General features: G+C 46.2%; 1 protein-coding gene across 1 annotated transcript in view; it reads left to right on the plus strand.

Moving 5' to 3' along the window:
- Nucleotides 1-20,081, plus strand: part of LOC138468037 (GTP cyclohydrolase 1-like) — a 51,264-nt gene that overhangs the window by 15,198 nt on the left and 15,985 nt on the right. The window contains exons 2-3 of the mRNA XM_069608439.1: nt 16,090-16,199; nt 19,810-19,865. Of these exons, the coding sequence (XP_069464540.1) occupies nt 16,090-16,199; nt 19,810-19,865 (166 nt within the window). The remainder of the gene's footprint in view (nt 1-16,089; nt 16,200-19,809; nt 19,866-20,081) is intronic.

Below are 20,081 nucleotides of genomic sequence, written 5' to 3' on the forward strand. Positions count from 1 at the left end.
ATATGTGTGAAAAGGCTTTTACTGATGCACACAATAAATAAAAACACACATAAATGAAGGTTAATCCCGATTGTCGCACAGACTGCACCTCGCAGTACTGCGCTACTGTTCAAAGAAGCCACACGCTGGCTACGCACCCTACACATATCTCTGCTGCTTTCGAGGTAAGTCCGCATTTAAAAAAAGAAAAATAAAGCAGCTATGTTAGGTGATTAGTTTCTCAGACTGAGAGCCTGCATACACAATGGAAACAGGCAGACACCTGGCGGACACTGCGACACAACAAACACATTGTACAAACTGGGACCTGACTGACACCTGGTACCCACAGGGACCTGACAGGCACCTATTCCACGGGCACACACACACTGGGACCCGCAGACACCTGGAAACCGAGAGATACATGGCCATTTGTCTATGAAAAATGATGTTTTATTTCTACTTTCGCCCACCTAAAATAATTCTGAACCCCAATGCAATTGAATGTGGAATGAATAAACATTCTCCTGCTTTAAAAGCACAAATCTCCCTCCCAGCTGATCCAAAACGATGGCATGTATGAAGCAGTGTACATTAGGGTTAGAAGAAATAGAACCCGGACTGACACCTGCTACTGAGAGAAGTTGATCATTTTCAGTACCTACACACACAGGGAGAGTGCGTCACATGAGAACTCTCGATGGTGGATGAACACAGAAGGAGTTATCGGTAGAATGACCCTTACCTGGAAGATTGGGCAGAAAAGCCATAGGCTGGAGGGCGTGTGAGGCCGGCGGAGCACCCAAGGAAATGCTTCAGGTTCAAAGGTCATGGCACAGAGCGGTAATATCTTCTGACAGCACTGTTTCCCAGCATTGTGACGCAGCAGTGTGGAGTGAGTGAGCATAAGTCAGGGTGCTCCAGAAGAACAGATGATAAAATACCCCAAATAAACTGAATGCAAGCATACAGGGGGGATATCATTAGTCGACCGTGTCACAGTCTTATCCAGTCCACATCATTATGTGGGAAGCGGGGTTAGGGCACAGGCAGGACTGAGGGGAAAAGGGATGCGGTGGGGTGCAGGGAGGAAGTTGGGGGAAGTAAGTTAGAAAAATAAAGGACGGAGTTGAGACCAGCAGTGTCTGTGTGGGCCTCCCTTATTATGCTGCATGCAGAGAGTTTGAAGTAGCGCTGCCGCACCGAGTGGATGACGCGACCATAGAACACTAGCGACAAGGTCGTTTCAGACCCGGCGAGGTCCCCGATGTCCCGAATATCCACAAAGGTAATGGTCGGAGGATGTGGCCCACCACAGCTACGCAGGCCGGCCTGGGCTGCATGGGTAAACATGTCCAGGTGACCCAGCAGGTGGCGCACATGTCCCCCCCCCAGTGACCACGCGCCACTCGGTTAGGCAGGAAGACAGGCCTGTGGAGTGGCCTGCCCATCAGTCACACTACCAGAGGCCAAAGTGAATAACCCTGATTTTCTAGAGGTGAGGAAGGAGGAAATACAGAGTGCCACAGTAAAGGTGCACAGCAGCACCGCAGATTTACACGAAGATGTCAGAGGAGGATATCCCCACCACGGTCCCAGCCAGGCAATCAGAGATTTTTCAGCAGACCCAGGGTGACATCACGCCCTGGCATCTACCTCAGGCGTTTGACCTCAGCGATACAGGTAATCTGGGGCCCTGATGGGTCAGATGGATGAGGGACTTCAGAGTGTATGTGGGGGCAATGGCCATCACGGATGAAGAATGAAAGAAGGATATATTAACCCTGGCGGTGGGAGCAGCAGTATGAGACATCCTCTATGAAATAGTTGATGAGGAGAAGGTGACATACCAGGAAATTTGAGAGGCGCTTGACACCTACTTTGCACCGCACACCATCGTGGATTACGAGCGACACATCTTCTACACCACCATGCAAGAAAGGGGGGAGATCATGGACAGCTATGCCATGCAACTCAGTATCCGCATAAAGCACTGCACATTCCATCACTACTCAAATGAGGAAGCACTGCGCTCCCAAGTCATCGTGGGGCGAGAGTCTGCAGAATTTAAGAAGAAACTGCTCCAGAAACAGTGGACCGTCAATGGAATCTTAGCAAGGGCCCGCACGATTCAGCAGTCACACAACAGGTGGTCGGCCTGGGACGAGTGAAGATTTCATCAGACCCTAGGGACCCGGAGGTCATCAAGAAGCTGACACAAACTCCACCTGACAGGGTTAGTCACACTGCAAAATTGGGCTAACGATGTGGCTATGAATTCCCCTGGGCCAGAAGCATGCAGCATGCTGGGGAGATGACCACTTCAGGGCATTCTGCAGAAACGCCCAGTGCCACCCACCCAGGTCATATCCCTGAGGAACAGCAAGCACCACCCCAATCACCAGCCAGACGATAGGAGGTCAAGCCGCCAGTACATGAGATACCATCCTACAGAGGGAGAGAACAGCCGACAGCAGTACAGAAGACCACTCTGGTCTCCCGACAGGAGGAGCTCTCACAGACCTCGACGGAGCATTCGCTATGTTGAAGTACACTCATCATCATCCTCACAAGACAGCCAGCGGAGAAAATGATGCGTGTGGGTGTTAGGGAATGAGTCAGAGAAGGAACACAGTCCCATCCTGACTCTCAGATCCACAAGATTCCAACAGTTTCTCATTGACACCAGAGCAACAGTAAATGTCATGAGTGAGGAGGCCTACAAACGCCTCCCACAACTGCCCTAAGTATGAGCGTCACAGGTGGACATTTTCCCTTATGGTTCGAACACGCCCCTACTGTCCAAGGGCACTTTTTACCACAATCTGTGCGCACAAATCACACACGGCCCGCATCCAGCTGCATGTGCTCTCCACAGAAGCCAACAGTGAATGTACCCTAAGTTTTAAAATGGCCATTGATATGGGACTGGTCCACATCCTCTACCGGAGGATGGCTCATAAATACCTGGCCCCAGAAGGGGACGTCACAAAAGTTTTCCTAAGTCTCTTCAAAGGTTTGGGCAAATTACGCAACTGCAAAGTAAGGCTTCCCATTGATCTGGAAGTCAAACCTGTTGCCCAGTAATACATGGGCATCCCCATGAACATACAAAAACAAGTAGAGGAAGTGATAAGACGTCTACTGGATCTTCACATCATTGATCCAGTGGTGGGACCAACCCTGTGGGTTTGCCCATTCTTGCCAGTGCCTAAGAAGTCGGTCGAAGGATATATCCGCCTCTGCATAGACATGCGCTGCCCCAAAATGGCCGTCCTGCGAGAACAACATCAAGCCCTGAGAATAATGGACATGATCCTCCTTCTCAATTGGGCAACCATGTTCTCTAAACTTGACCTCAACAAGGGCTCCCACCAGCTGGAACTAGCCTGGGAGTCCAGATATATTACCATGTTTGTGACCAACATGGGGCTGCATCGCTACAAGCGTTTGAACTTTGGCATATCCTCTGTGGCGGAGATCTTCCAGGAAGAGATCCACCAGGTAATCAAGCACATCCCAGGGTGAACTACAGTGATGACATCCTGGTGTTTGGCCCAAAAGCCCAGGAACACAACGATACCCTACATAAAATCTGCATGACCCTAGAAGTGGCTCACGTAACGATCAACAAAGACAAAGGTGAATTTGGCAAACAGACCCTCAAGTTCTTTGATCACATAATCTCAGACCAGGGTATGTGCCTGGACCCAGATAAGGTCAAGGCCCTACAAGAAGCCCACCACCCGGCGGATCATTCCTGGTGCTCGCAGGCTATACAGGTTATACAATGCAACTTTATAGTGGCAAATTCCTAGATTCTCTAAAAATTCCTGCACAAAAGCAGACACAAACTGTGCCCCGTTGTCAGTTACAACACCACCCAGAATGCCTTCCCTATCAAACACCATAGTCAGAAAATTCCACCACTTTCTCCGATGTCACGGAAGACAAGGCAGCAGCCTCCAACCTTCTAGATGTATAATCCACCAATACTACCATGTATCTGAGGCCACCACCCAAACCCTCCATGGGACCCATTATATCGATTGCCACCTTAGACCACACGTTCTCAGGAATCTCGATGGGATAGATGGGTTGGGAGGAAGTTGATTTGCTCTTATCACTAGTGGAACAGGCCGCACAATCCTTGACAACAGCTTCTACATCTTCATCCATTCTGGGCCACCAGTACACATCTCTTAGCCTTCTTTTGGTCATAGACCTTCCTAGATGCCCCTCGTGCGCAAGGGTCACTAACCTCCCTTTCACCAGAGGGTTCAGGTAAGCTCCTTTATTTGATCAACCTGAGCCCTAGCAGACTCCACCTTCCTACATCATCCTCCAACCGACCAACATCAGAACCCCACACATAGGTAAACGAGTGGTAGAATAAGAGAGTGTGGAATTCTACAGCAGTAGAATTCAACACTAAAACATAACACAGAATACAACAAAGTTCGCAAAAAAGTAATCAAATTATCTAGCCCCCTCTAGTTCAATTGAGATACAGCATTACAGACCTACCAACCTCCAAGGGATTTGGGGGAGGCAGGATCAGACCCTTCACTTCTGTCATTGAGAGTGGGCATGACTAGGTCATCCTCCACATGGACATTGCTTACAACTAGTTCTTAATTTGTGAGGGTGTTTGCCAGGTCTCAGCCCTGTCACTTATTTCAAGTGCACTGTCAATTTGTCTCTGCATCCTGGGCAGTCCCATTGTTATTCACGAACCAGATGATCTGCACTGGGGTAGCAGGGCTAGCTACCCATGTTCATGAATAAGGAGTTGGAAGGTGACAATGAGTGCTCGTTAGGGTCATGCCAGCTAGTCCGCCTGCATGACATTGGTGCATCTCCAATACTGTAATAACCAGCAGCACTGCCACAGGAGGGAGTGCTGACAACAACAGGAGAGCAAGCAGCATCAACATAGGGGGCAATGCCAGAGAAATGGCCACTGCCAAGAAGTAGAGCCTGTCCTGAGTGCTGACCTATACTGGAAGCTCTTACTGCAGTGTGTGAAAGGCAAGTTCAAATGTTCAGTAATGATTATGCATGTATTTGTCCATCAGTGTATCATAGGAAGAAAGCATGTTTGGTGTGTTTTCTTTGGATATATGGTTAACGTGGCCCATTTGCCATGCACAAAATCAGGGCAAAATGCTACCAATTGTGATGTGTTAAAGTAAATGTTAAACGTGTCTATTCAAGGCAAAAATAGTTTGTTATGTTAATTTCTGTCGTGTTGATTGGTATTTGTAAATTGCACATCTCCTATAGTCAGTGCATCCATCAACCCCAATGGGCCAGTAGGAATTACAGCTTTAAACCCAAATATGTTGACACTGTCGGCGATGAGCTGCCGCCCCAATGTGTCACAGATCTGTTCGAAAATATTTGGGCCCTGGCACTTATTGTTTTGCAACTTAAGAACTGGTTATAACCTTTTTATTGAAAAATTGAGAGGAACAGAGAATGAGGCCTTCTTGTACAAATTGAGGTGAGGATGGACGAGCAGCCAGTTCCTCCAAACCTACTTTCTGGCAGCCAGAAACAGGCAATTATATGAGGGTATTCATATCTGTACTATTCTAATTTTTTAAAGGGAGGGGCTGACAAGCCTTTGAGAGCAAGAGGGAGGACCCTTGTGGTGCATGTAGAAAGTGAACCCTGCGGTGGGAGATCTCGAATCCCATAAGTAGGGGGGCTGCTGGAGCATCCACTGGATTCATAGGAACTCATGATGTTCTAAAGGCCCTCGCTGCTGCTAGCTGACATTAAGGCATCCTAAAAGGGTCTCACCATAGAGAGGTCCTCGTCTAGAGACCTGCTGCCAGGTGACATTCACTCACCCTAACTCGGTCACAAGAGAGAGGTCATGGTCTAGAGACCTGCTGCCAGCTGACATTCACTCACCCTAACTGGGTCACAAGAGAGAGGTCCTAGTCTAGAGATCTTCTGCCAGGTGACATTCACTCACCCTAACTGGGTCACAAGAGAGAGGTCCTGGTCTAGAGACCTGCTGCCAGGTGACAGTCACTCACCCTAACTCGGTCACATGAGAGAGGTCCTGGTCTAGAGACCTGCTGCCAGGTGACAGTCACTCACCCTAACTCGGTCACATGAGAGAGGTCCTGGTCTAGAGCTCTGCTGCCAGGTGACATTCACTCATCCTAACTGGGTCTCAAGAGAGAGGTCACGGTTTAGAGATCTGCTGCCAGCTGACAGTCACTCATCCTAACTGGGTCACAAGAGAGAGAGATCAAGAGCAGTCTTGTGTCAGCAGCTTGAGAATAACCGCCGGTGACATGTGTATAACTTAAGGGTGGATCCACATCTCAGTCCTTGGAGGGCTATGGCTAAACTACGAGGCAGACCATCCTTTTTCAATCCTAGCCTCTCAGCCAGCAGATGGCAACAACCCACCATCCCCACGTCACCTGTCTATGGCACCACAACATATTTATGTCACTGACATCTTCTATGACAATGTCCTCTCTGGCTAACTTCCAAGCCCGTAAAACTCATATCCTTCAACAGCCGAGTCTCCTGAGGACCTATATCTGCACAGACCGTCAGGTAACCCCAACAGCCCCCAATCCCTACACCACTGTGCCTACTCACTGTGCCTTCACATATCCTCAACTGCATGCCACTGACTTCACACCCAACAGTGGAATCCCAGCTACCACATCCTAACATGTGAAGTAATGCTTAACAATTTCAGGAGCCCTATCTGTTCGTGACGCAGTGTCAAAACATGGCGGATAGTGAAATAAAAGGGAGTGTTGCCATTAGGTAAAGGTTAGCGCCACACCATTTTGGATTCTATCTGAAATCGATCCTTTTGAGTGAAGGAACACACACACGGCTGATCAGGATGCAGTGTGCCTCACAGTGAAGGAGCATCTGCTTTTTATAGCCCCGAACACTCTGGGCCTGTGTGTTGTCTGCATCATGAGGAAGCAGAGCAGTCTCTGCGCTGTGGCATTTAAACAGTGCTCGTCGTAAAATTAAAATAAGTGGTACGGTGGAGCAGTGCTCGGCATTAACCACCGACCTCTGATTTCAATTGACGGTTGCAGCGCGCGTCACCTAAAAAGTAGAGTATCGGTTTCTCGCTGTTTTAGATGGGATGTTGTCTGTCCATGCTGGCTAAGTGCCCATTTTGTTCGTTTTTAAGCACTAGCGATATTTCAAGCAGTAAAGCTTACGGTATCAAATACCACTAAGTTGTTCAAAATGGGCACAGTATATACCTCTCTGATAAGGGTGCTGTGAGGGAGGTTTGGCTTCTGGAGTGGGGGAGGGGTGCTGTTGCATGGATCCAGTGAATTTTACAGAATCCAACACGCAGAGGGCAGCACTACCCAGAGAGCTTCTCTCGCAGTGGGGTTCCCCAGGGAATATGTGCTTTGTGTGGGGCGTGGCTCAGAGACATACATCAAAGCTCGACTAGAGGAGGTCCCATGAACCGGGGTGAATCCATGTTCAAGACAAAGGCTATATTTCGTTCAGACTTGCGTGTGAGTTAAACTACAAATCTAATCACTCAAAACACCCATTCTGGATATCAATAAAGACACCTACCGCCTTACCGGTCCTTTACTTGGTACCTCCAGCGTTTTGCAAAACAAAAACCTTGTTTTCTACTGCTCACGTCATTGCTGCCATTCGGGCTCTGAGTACCTCCCAGTCTCCATTTCTGGAATTCCTTACTCATGGGGGTATGTGACTCTGCCATCCACCGCCTAGAATCAATCAGAATTAATATTAATCTCTCTCTCTCTTGTCCATTCTTCTCATCTGCCACAGTGTTGACCTTTTTCTTCCACTGGTTATGGCTCAACGGTTTCAACTCCCAGACTTGGGAGAACCATCGTCTTATCCCTGCTCCCGTGCGGACATCCTTTTACATCAGCGCACTTTTTCTCTAGCTCTATCTTTACTTACCCACACAAGTGGGGCTTCAGCCCTACAAAAAGAGTTATCATCTTCTTGCAACACTGAAGAATGATGGACCGAAGGCCCAGAATCAATGATAACCACTGGCATTGCTCTGGGCAACCCTGCAGACCATGCTTTTCATCTGGCAGTGGTATTACAGATTAAACCAATGCAAGCCAGGATTGGTCCTCTCCCCAAAAGGGGTCCAAACTGAAGGCTGCATCCTTTCTCTACAAGACCCCAAGGAACGTTTGGCATTGTTCTGCCACGCCAGGCCTCGTAAGTGAGGTGCTGCTTGGGACTGCAGGCACCGAAAGCTTGGGATTCACATCTGGGCAGTGGGCACACTTGCCCTACTTTGGGCACCCTATCTAACTTATGGCTTTGAGTCATTGTCTTCTTGAGTAAATACTTCCTACTTCCAAATGTGTGCTACTTTATGAGAGAGAGAGAGAGAGAGAGAGAGAGAGAGAGAGAGAGAGAGAGAGAGAGAGATATGACACCTTGGCTGACAGTGGGCCCTCCTCTAAGTCAGAATGTCCATCTGTCTAAAGATATCTTAGAATATTGACCTAGCGTCATTGATCATCTGCTAAATCGCTCTCGTTAAACATGTTGCATTGACATATATCACTTCCCCTTCTCCCACCCATTGGCACACATACCCTCCTAGGCACAATGCTATGTTGTCCCTTTCACTACCATTGCCATTCCACATGCGTTATTAGAAGATGTCTTATTGTCAAGCAGGTAAGGTAATACTCATGTGCTCATTGATGCTCTTCAACATCTTGTATAATCTGGGTAATTCCCTCTTTTGTGTTACGGGGGGGCGGTGGCTGTCTCGTGAGGGAAGAGACTAAGTGAACAAAGGAGAGATGAACAACGGCCACCCCACCCTTCTACGTGTGGAAGGGTGGGGTAGCCTGTACCCTTCAACATGCCAGTGTAGCAAGGCGGCTGAATTTAGTACTGTATGTGAATTGGTAAATTCTTACATATGGTAAATTGCTTAGCAAAGCTATGGATGTGGATGGTGTACGGTTTCGATATACAACATGTGGATACCCATTTGAAGTCAGTAAGCTGAATTAATTTATAGTTAAGTAACGTAAATTCAGGAATCAGAGGCTTGACAGACAGGTGTGCCAGTGAGGTTGTTCCCATGCAACAGGTGAAGAATCTCACCCTGGTAGGGTAGTGATGGCTTCATCAGGGCTATATTAGATTAATATTCGAGAGGGAAGCCGACAGAGCGCAAACCACTCAGTGAGCTCAGAAAACATCTGCTGGTTCAAAAGATCTGTTTGGCAGACCAACAGTAATAGCTTCAGGCGGCTCCGCCTGACTCCTGGCAAAAGGGCACAGCCTCGGACCGCAGAGATGCCATCCAAATCTTTTGAAGAACAGGTTCGACTTCACTGCAGACTGAAAAGAAATTAACTGAAGTAGAGATGAACGAATCTTGCATTATCAGATGAAGCAGAGCGTGGAAGCTAATATCCATATTGCAACTGGGTTGTGCTTATTTTCAAGCATGTATTCTACCTCTCTTGTTTCTGGCAATATAGTGTCTGACAAGAACAAACATCAAATCATAAGGGACATGATTGCAATAGTATGGTCCTGCTGCATTGCACACCTTACTCCGCCACTAATGATGAAGTTATGACGTTTGAGTTCAATGAAATGACTGTAGTTAGGTCATAATAATACTGATCATGCTGCCAGGAATGGCGCGTGTTGATCTTGGGAGACTTTTCATGGGATGGGTGTGTGATACGAGGGGATGCATGAGGATGGCACACACAGCAATGCCATGTCAGTGCATGGTTCATGCGTAAAGAGGACACCATCAAGCATCACCATGTCCTCAGTTCTACTATGGAAGACAAAAGCTTCCTCGCTCCGAAGAATGTGCCGCAATACAGGTAATGTCAAGCCCCACTCCCTTCATCTCTCAACACAACCAACATGTCCAGGTATAAGATGGGAAATGGAGATGAGGTTTCCTGTAGCGAATAGGGAAACACAATCTGAAGGATGTTGTTTTCCTTTCCTGACATTGAAGGCAGCTCACAAAAGATAACATTTCTTCCTTTGGGAACAAGGGATAATAAATGGAGGTAGACATGCTCTAGGTGTGACGTGCAATACAAATGTCATTCCTAGGTCAGAAAACACTCTTCTTGCTGAATGAAATCCAATGCTACGATATCAGAAATTCTCCCGATGGATACCAAGAATTATAGTTAGCAATTGGCTGTTGAAACAAAAAATGTTCATTGGCGAGCCAAGACTTAACAGCCGAAAATCAAATTCACATATACTACTCGACCAATTTGATAAATTTTCTTAGGATAGCTCCTAAAAAAAACAGTCAAAAAAAATAAAAAATAAAAATAAAAAAATTCACATATACTAATTCTGAATAGCTGAGTTGTGTAGATACTTGGAATTTGAAGGATGCAAACGCTCTGTTTTATCAAACAGTGTTTAACTATTGGTTCCCCTCTAAGTAGAATCTAACCAGCTGAAATGGGGGACCTGAAGCGGCTTATTGTTCTATAAGTGTTACATTCTTTAAACTGTGAAACTACAAAACTGACCACATCTACTCATCCATGTTCTCATCCATGCACCAGCTATCTCAGCATGCTTATGAAGACACATAGCTGTGATCCTTTTGCTTGTTTGAGGGTTCCTTACCTGTATGCCTAGCGCCTAGATGCCTTTGAGCCTTAGTTAGAGCTTTATAAATGTTATTAGATACATCCATACATAGCTTGACTAGGATTTTACCCATGAGTCCTTAATGGCTTGGCGCTGAAGTGATCTGTGCCATCAATGTCAGTTGTTCCTGAGGGGCCTGGTGTTGGGCACTGCCTGCAATACATGTAAGCAATGAAAGAAATGATAGGAGAATTCTGACGAAGTCTACAAAGCGTCTGTGAAGGCATGGGAACCATATTTGGGAGACAAAAGCTGGGTCACAGCAACTTAGGCTGCCAATTATCTGGGGACTTGGTTGGGCTTGGTTGCAAACCCTCAGAATCATACTAACTAGGGAAAAGGAATACCCCAGGGGTGTTGACCAATCCCGAGGAAAAGCTCCTGGGTCGAACTTCCAGTCTGGTTGGTAACTGAATAAATTGAGGAACATGGCAATTTAGATGAGATGCAAACAGATCTATGTGAAGAAGGCACGACATCTTCTGAATGGGGACAAACAGATCCTTCTTAAACATCCAATCACTTTTGTCTTGAAGATATCGGATCCAGACTGCTACTGCATTTGAAAGAACCTCAAGGAATGCTACTTGGGAAAACTTTCTTGTGCAGACAGAAATGCCAACGTTCTTCTGTGAACTCTTTTGTGAACTCTACTAGACTCTCAGATTTGGTAACTGCTGGGATGTTGCCCATTAAAATAAGGACATAACAGTTTACCTTTTCTTTTACTAGAATCTTCAATGCAAATGGCTCTGCCAAGAGCTCTAGACAAATTATGGAAAGGGACCTTTCCCCTTCTGATCATTTTCCTCCTGTGTGCAAATCGTTCTCCTTCTTGCTTTGCCTCTTAAATTGCTGGCATCTGCCTCTCGGATTGTGTTGGAGATGGTTCCAAAGATCACTGTGGAGTCTGTGTGGTGCAGCGACCACAAAAGTTCTCCCCGCATGTCCAGTGAAAACCTTATCAACTGGGAATAGTAGGCATCTTTTTGAAAGTTATTTTGCTTTTAGCCTTTTTAGCGATCTTTAATGAAGGGAGCCCTGATAGAATTGCTTGAATCAATGATTTTCGCATTCTCCCTGCCATGGCCCTTGTTCGATGAGTGAAAACATCCTTCTTGAGAATCTGTTTACCTATTTTAGAGTTCTTTTTAATCTGTTCCGGGGGAAAAGAAAAACACATTAAGGGGCATCTGTAATGAATCCTGGAAATTGAATGGCTTGATTAGGAAGCATAACTGATTTGGTTTAGTTTATTAGAAATCCCAAGTATTGAAGAAGAGAAGCTGTGATGTGATGGTGGTGAATTGGAATGCTGCTGCCTAGTGCTAGGGGAAGCATGTCCTCTAGGTAATTGTTGCATGAATGCCCCTTGGCGTGAGATGTGCCACCATTGGTCAAAGGAGGTTGATGACAGTCCAAAAGAGATGTCACAAAATCTGTCAAACCTGCTCCTCCAATGAAACTGGAGATTTTATTGATGGTGGGGAAACACTGGAACCACTAGGCATTCAACCTTCAGATCCACTTCCTCATCCACTCTGAAGGGAGGGAAGTGTCTCCAAGAAGGAGGATCTCTCCAATTGTTAAATGTGTGTGTTCAAGAGAATGTAAAGCTTTTAAATGTATCACCAGAATTAACCCTTCATGTTTCTTTGCAACAAGGATCATATTGCAATAAGGAACATATTGCAACAAGGAACATATTTCTAATAAGATGGGGAAGCTACATCCACTGTTCCTTTCTCTAACAGATTTAAAATCACCCTGTTCTTTAGGGATTCGTTTTCTTATTGAAAGAATAAGAGAGGGCGGGGTCAACCTGCAAGGAGAGGAGTCCATTTTCACTCTGTAAAGTTTTATCATTTGTATAATCAATGGATCTGATGTATTTTGCTTTCATTTTGGAAAACAAAAGAGTGAGTCTGCCACCCAAATATTTTACGGATGATGTGTTGCCCCTTGAAACACCTTTTGCTGTACCCAGTAAATAAATACATAAGCAAACGCTTAAACAATGGAGTCTTAAATGCAGAGGTACAGGAGTGACCTTGACCCCTCTGTTGTCGACATCTGACGGTGTTCTGTGCCCCTCTATTGGAGAAGGAACGGGACAGAATGAACCCTGGGAGAAATGGTCAGAGGAGCAGGGCCTTCCTCTAATGCCCTGATGAAAGAATTAGCAGCAAACACGTTTCTACAGATTTAACATGGCTTTACCTAAGGCTGCAAAGGTGTGGACATAAGGGGAAATGTTTCCCTTAAACGTGTGGGCAAAACTCACAAATACCAAAACATCCAACCTCTTGTCATGGCAGGTTTGTAAAGCTTTGTGTATCTTTTTATTGGGAGGCTGTGAATTCCCCTTTTTTGAAAGAAAGGAACCAGGCTGAACCAGCTTTGGAGTCTGCGAGACTTTTTGTTGAATGATGGTTTTGGGAAAAGTCAGCTCTCAGTGTATTCCTATCTAAGGGACTTGGAATTTAGTGGAAAGGGACTTTTCTAAACTATCGAGTATAGAGTGTTCCTTAATATCAGAGCACTGAATAAGAAATCAATACGGTTTCTTTTTCTTTTTGGGTGAACGTGCCCTAGAGGAGCCTAACTCTCAAGGGTCATCTGTAGGGGAAATATTAGTTGGGAATTTAGGGGGTGCACGCACGCCTGTGCGTTCTAGCACCAGAAGTGAGCAGCCTCTTGCACCTCTTTCTTTTAAGGTCCTTCTTCATAAGCGGACCGTCTCAGACATCAGAAAGGCCCTCTTGTGCTTGCCCCTTCTTCTTCACATGTTATGGTGTTTCCAGGACGTTCCCTATAAGTAGTGTGAGGGTGGGCTAATGCTTTCAAAAGAGGTTGTATTCTTCAATATTATTCATCAGTCTGTCCAGTGGCAGATTTAGGGCAAAGGGCCCCGTAGGCAAGATTGAGAGAGGGCCCTTGGTAGGCTGGGCTTAGGGTGGGAGGAGCTAATATCACAAGTGCAACATTAACGAAGTTTAGGGACCAGTGTTCCATGTATTGTAACCTCTTAATATCACTGATCGCCTCCTATTGGACATGATCTGCTTGCCGAGCCTGTTAAAAGGATGAGCTCTCGGTGGGAGGCTTGTGCAGCCTGTGCTGTTTGACTTTGAGGTGAGAAAAGTGTTGTGGTTTAGATGTCTATGTATGATGAGTGCTTGTGATGTGAGGTGTGTAGAAGCTGGGGTGCTCCAGGTTCCAAGGATGTGGGCTGGGGACTTGGAGTGTGAGAGGGGAACCAGAAGGAAGCGTATGCCCTGTGCTCTGTGCTCCTGTATTTCTATCAGCAACTGATATATATATATATATATATATATATATATATATATATATATATATATAGGCAGTACCCTACTTAATACGTGAATGGTAAACAGAATAAACTGGTGTCTACTTTAGAAAGTATTTATTATATTAATGTGCACTTATTGTAGGTTTTCTACTATAATCATAGCACTTATTTACCATCCTAAAAGGCAAAGGTTATGTGGCAGCAATTCCTGTGATCCAATTGAGGTCAAAGATCATATGATGTCACTTCTTGTGATATTGAGTGAGTGATATCACTTCCCCCTTGACATGTTGGTGAAATGACATCCCTGGAACAATGGACCGTAATAAAATAATATAAATAATACAATGACAAGCTGCTGGATGTATGTTACACTTGCTGGACCTTGCTGGCCCATATGTTGCCCCTCCCCTCTTGGAGCGGGGCGAGTCTAAACATCGTCAGGGACGACCTGCACAATCAAGCAAGATACACGTTACAAAAAGAAACAATGCATTACAAAAATTTCGCTTCAGAAATGTAATCTTTTCTATGGTATAAAATGAAGTGCTTAATACCTGAGCAAGAAGCAAATAAGAAGCTGGTGGGCTAATGCTATTCGTGGTTGGTGGTGCGTGGTAATTGGTAGGTCACAGGTTATCACGACCTATCCTCATAAAAGAAGTGTTCCTTGAAGTTTAATTTAAAAAAATGTTTTAACTCGTTTCCTAAAGTACAGTAAAAAATAAGCCTCCGTTAATGCAACATAATTAAAGTAGGTCTTTCAAGTGGGCTCTTAAATGGAGCAGCCATCGATTGGAACAGGCAGCACATAGTTAGAGGGTTGTGTTTTGTGCCCTGGGGGCAGTCGGTTGAGGCAAGCCCGCGGTGATTCGGGATGCCTGCTCTTTTGAGGAAGCACCAGTGACAGTGCTGCGGGGTGGACAAGCCAGGTGCTTTCAATTATGGGTCCGTGTGACGTGCCAACATCTGCGCAGGCGCAGAACAGTCGGAAATGGCCGACTGTTGCTTCCAGATGGGGGCCCAGACTCAAGTGTGCTGTTGTACATCATGGAACGCGACTGGGAGCTGGCAGGGTCTCAGGCCTGACATTCCAGCCAGAAATATCTGTAAATTGCTTTCGGAACGATGTCACTAAAATGTGTGCAATTCCACCTATGGCTAAGGCCAAGCTAGGCCTTAAGTGGCATTGCTAAATGAACTGGGGCTCATCAAGGGGGCGTGGCCTAACGGCGGTTGGGGGGGGGTCCTGCTGGCCTGGTAGGCTGCGCCCCCTTGACAAGCCCCGGCTCACTAGGGTACAGGCACCTCTGCCAGGCAGCCTTTTGTGGAGATCAGCACTCTCTCCCCAAAGGGCAGAGGGTGCAATCTCTGCATTTGTTTTCTATAGGCTTGCCTATTCAGCTTTAATGGTAGCGCTGCCCCTCGCCAGCTGGGGAGGGGCAGCATCACCATTAAGGCTGAAAGGGTGAGGCCACTGGAAGCTGAGGCCTTTTTCCTTGCGCAGTAGCTTCAGGATTTAGAAAACAAAGCCTCTGCTTCCAGCGGCCTCACGGTTCTCTCCATAATGGTGGCGCTGGCTCACAGACATTGCTTGCTTGAAGGGATGCCTCGCAGGTGCGGCGCCTCCATTATGGATGAAAGGCATTTTTTTCTGAAGCCTGAAGCTCTCGTACAAGCAAGAGTTTCCGGCTCTAGAAAAAAATTCTTGTCATGTAGTGGCTGAGGCTGCCAGGGGAGACTAGTGAGCCCCGGCAGGGCCCTGCATCAAAACGAGATTTCGGAGCCTGCCGGGGATTGGCACCAGCCCACATAAGGCCCTGGCTAACGCCTATCCTGCTTACCCCCAGTGAAGTCACAGACCCCAGTGAAGTCACAGAACAGAGAAATGTCTAACCAAATGGGCAGCCTTTCATCTGTGCAGCATGTAAGCCTCCTCTCGGGGACTTCAGAAGGCCACACTCGGGATCCGTGCTTGCTTATTGGCTAACGTGCAGCATTTTAGCAAGTGAGCCCATCAATGATCTTTGCACTGAATATCGTTATTTGAAATGTTTCCATATCATTGACCAATGGAAACGGATGTGTGATCTGCACTCTTTTCCCTCCAGATATCCTCAACGACGCTGTCTTCGATGAAAACCACGATGAGATCGTGATCGTGAAGGACATTGATATGTTTTCTCTCTGTGAGCACCACTTGGTCCCGTTCTTTGGCAAGGTACTCTTTTGATCTTTTAATTGTTAAGTAGGTGACCTGCTGGGAACGGCGTGTTCTGCTGCTTCTGATGTGCACGTGACCACAAATAGCCGTTCTGGGCGCGTGCTGTGTCACTGCTCTAAAGTTGTATTCTTTCACTATGTCACTGCGCTCATATCAACTCCATGCGCTCCCTGCACTCACCGTTTCACTGTTCTCGTGTTCCCTCCTTCTGCACATTATTTCACTGCTCATGTTTTTCCTTCGTGTACTCACCGTTTCACTGTTCCTATGTAATCTCCTTGCATTCAGTGTTTCAAGGGTTTTGGTTGTTCCCTTGTGTTCACTGTTTCTCTGCTCTGGTTTCATCTGACTGCACTCAGGACCCGATTCTCACCATGGTGTTAAGTGCTGAAAATCTCGTATAAAGCATTTCCGATACTTAACAAATACTCTGTAGGTGGCCATTGCTCCGAAGTCGGAATGAATGCGCCACTTTCGGAATATATGTGCCGTTTGCTAGGAATGGCGATAAACGAACCTAGCACTTTCGGTATCAGACATTACATGCCGATTCTCGCGGCTTTCCTCCACTTTAGCAAATGGATTAAAAATGATGCCCGTGTACGGCAGCACTTTGGTGTCGCTGTTGTGGAGGAGCGCCTTGGATAGCTTTGCTGCGATGTGTGATACAGCCTCCCTCAGCCCTGCAAGCCCCCAGCTCTGCAGAGGAACCGCTGGGGAGGGCTTTGATGAACTGCACTCCATTGCCCAGCCATCTTCGCACGTTTGGATTGCAAGAATGGGGCCATCACTGTTAAAAGCAGGATTTATAAATGCTGGGCACACTATAGTATTGCAAATTTACATTTTACACTATCAATGGAAAAAAAAGACATTTCCCAACTCAAAAATGCTGCTTAAACTTGCAGTCACTAGTTTTGTTTGAAATGTCTTTTTTTCCCTCCAGGATAGCACACAAACACCCTGCAATTTTGTACTGCTTCCTTTGTGTTTTATCATGTTTTCCCAGCAGTTTAGTTATCTTGTGATTGCTATTTAACAAAACCGCCGCTGCGATTGTAATCCACCGGTTCTATAAAAACAGGCGGATTGCCGACAGTGAACTGTCGCGCACTGAGCTGATGCCGAGCCCACTTCAGAATAAGCGTGGTACCTGGGCGTCTGGAAAAGGCACAGTGAAGCGTGCTATTTAGCACGCTCACTGCGCCTGGCTCAGAATCGGGCCCTCAGTGTTTCACTAACCCAGTTTCATATCCGTGCATTCACTATTTCACTCCTTATTCACCACCACCCTGTTCACCCTGCTCACTGTTTCTCTTCTGTGGTAGAATCTATCTGTGCTCACTAGTTCACCGCTCGTGCATCAACTCCCTGCGCTCATTGATTCTCTGCTTTGGCGCATCTGCCTGTTCTCACTATTTCACTGTTCATGTGCTACACCTCTGCATTCACTGTTTCGCTGGTCTGGGGGCATCTGCCTGTGCTCACCATGTCACCACCACCAGGCTCGGACTGGCCTATAGGGCAATAATCCCATGGACGAACCAAAAACACAAATGCTGGTGTAGCCCATTTTGTTTGGTCAAAGTTGGACAGTTTTTTGGCCAATTTGATGAGTTATTCACTCTGCCTCTAGTATATTTGACCAGTGTTGATGAATAAATATTCTTTAAAATGCACAAATTGTATCAAACTTATCAAAAACGTCCCCTTGGTTACTATTCAAACAGTGTCACAAACAGAAAGAATAGCCTTTTGCAACTGTGGGCCACGTTTTCATTGGTGCCCGAGACAATTTAATGGCACAATCTGGCCCTGGCCACCACCCTGCGCTCATTGTTTCTCTGGTCTGGCGCATCAGCCTGTTCTCACTATTACACTGCTCATGCATGACCGCCACTGTTTCTCCGGTCTGGCTGCATCTGCCCATGCTCGCTATTTCAATGCTTACTTGCCACCCCGCTGTGCTCACTGTTTCTCTGGTCTGGCTGCATCTGCCCATGCTCGCTATTTCAATGCTTACTCGCCACCCCGCTGTGCTCACTGTTTCTCTGGTCTGGCTGCATCTGCCCAGGCTCTCTATTTCAATACTTACTCGCCACCCCGCTGTGCTCACTGTTTCTCTGGTCTGGCTGCATCTGCCCATGCTCGCTATTTCAATGCTTACTTGCCACCCCGCTGTGCTCACTGTTTCTCTGGTCTGGCTGCATCTGCCCATGCTCGCTATTTCAATGCTTACTTGCCACCCCGCTGTGCTCACTGTTTCTCTGGTCTGGCTGCATCTGCCCATGCTCGCTATTTCAATGCTTACTTGCCACCCCGCTGTGCTCACTGTTTCTCTGGTCTGGCTGCATCTGCCCATGCTCGCTATTTCAATACTTACTTGCCAGCCCGCTGTGCTCACTCTTTCTCTGGTCTGGCGACAGCTGCATTTGATCACTGTGACATTTATCAACCATCATATCTTTCCTTCAATGCTGCAGGGTCAGTTCCCTGTCCCTCTGGTTTTGGGTTTATAGTCTTTTCATCGAAAAAAATGCATCAAAACAGAAATCTATCGAAGTAAAAGCACTGAATGTAAATGTATAAAAATGCTATCTTTTACATTTAAAAGTACATATCCATCGAAACGTGTCCATCGAATATAGGAATGGACAAGTTTCAATGGATATGTACTTTTAAATGTAAAAGATAGCATTTCGATGCATTTATTTTTGACATTAAAACGTTACATGGAGCTGTCCAGTGCTGAAATCTTCAAAGTATTTCGGCACTGGCCAGCTTCATGTAACGTTTCAGTGTTTATTGTTTTTTGGGGGGAGTCCCCCCAAGGGCTCTGCCCTAACCCTAACCCAACCCTAACCCTAATCGAAATCCAACTAAATGTATTCAATGAAAGTGCATTTCGATGGAAATGGCTTTCAATTAACAATAATTTGTTTCATATTAATTTGATTAATCTAATTTCGATGGGTAGTCTAGAAACCCTAGTTTTGCTGCTGGAGCACCATTTGCACGTGGGCAGGTGTGTTTAACTGCTGGAGCATAATTTCCGGTTCTCATTGGCTCACTGCTCCAATGGCATCCCCACTGGGTCTGCTTGGTAACTAGCAAAGAAGAAAGAAGACACACAGTCCCTCAAACTGAATGTAGTTCCTCCTGCCAGGTTCGGGGCAACTATCTAGTTCATGACATTGCTCTAAACCTTGTGTGTCCCAAGGGCGGATGAAAACGCTCGCTTTTGGTTTTGGTGAGTGAGAGCCCATTGAAGTGTATGGGCGTGTAAGGGGATTGGCAGGTGAGAGAGCTGAGTACAGGGCGGGTGACACCCACCAAAATCATGTGAGTTGATACAAAGAAATATGTTCGTCCATTGTCAATATTGCTTCTAAGGTGGAGGGCAGACACACAACGTCTTAAACCTAAATACATGTTGTCAAGAGCTGGACATACACTAAATCCAATCAGTGAAATAATAGAGCAAGTGTCGGCATGCATGAATACTATTGGCTATGCAAATGTCTGCATGTATATTACCTCTCGTGCAAGCTCTTTACTGGTAAAGTTTAACCTGGTGAATTTCAGCATCAGTGTTTTTGATCTGCAGGTCCATATTGGCTACATTCCAACAAAAAAGGTTGTGGGATTAAGCAAGCTGGCAAGGTGAGTTATATAACTATATTGCTTTTAATTGGCCTCTCAAAGTAACCTTGTGTTCTTGGTTACTAGAAGCCATTGAGGAGTGTTTCTAATCTAATACTATAAGTATTAAAGCTCCTTTGATTTAATGCACTTTTGTTAATGCAACAGAGCACCTGATCACTCTGTTAGAGTGGACGTTGCTTCCCAGAAATGTGGCATGCTGAGTAGCACACGTCA

The sequence above is a fragment of the Ambystoma mexicanum genome, chromosome 4q (assembly GCF_040938575.1).
Source record: "Ambystoma mexicanum isolate Mex_15411 chromosome 4q, UKY_AmexF1_1, whole genome shotgun sequence".
Taxonomy (NCBI): domain Eukaryota; kingdom Metazoa; phylum Chordata; class Amphibia; order Caudata; family Ambystomatidae; genus Ambystoma; species Ambystoma mexicanum.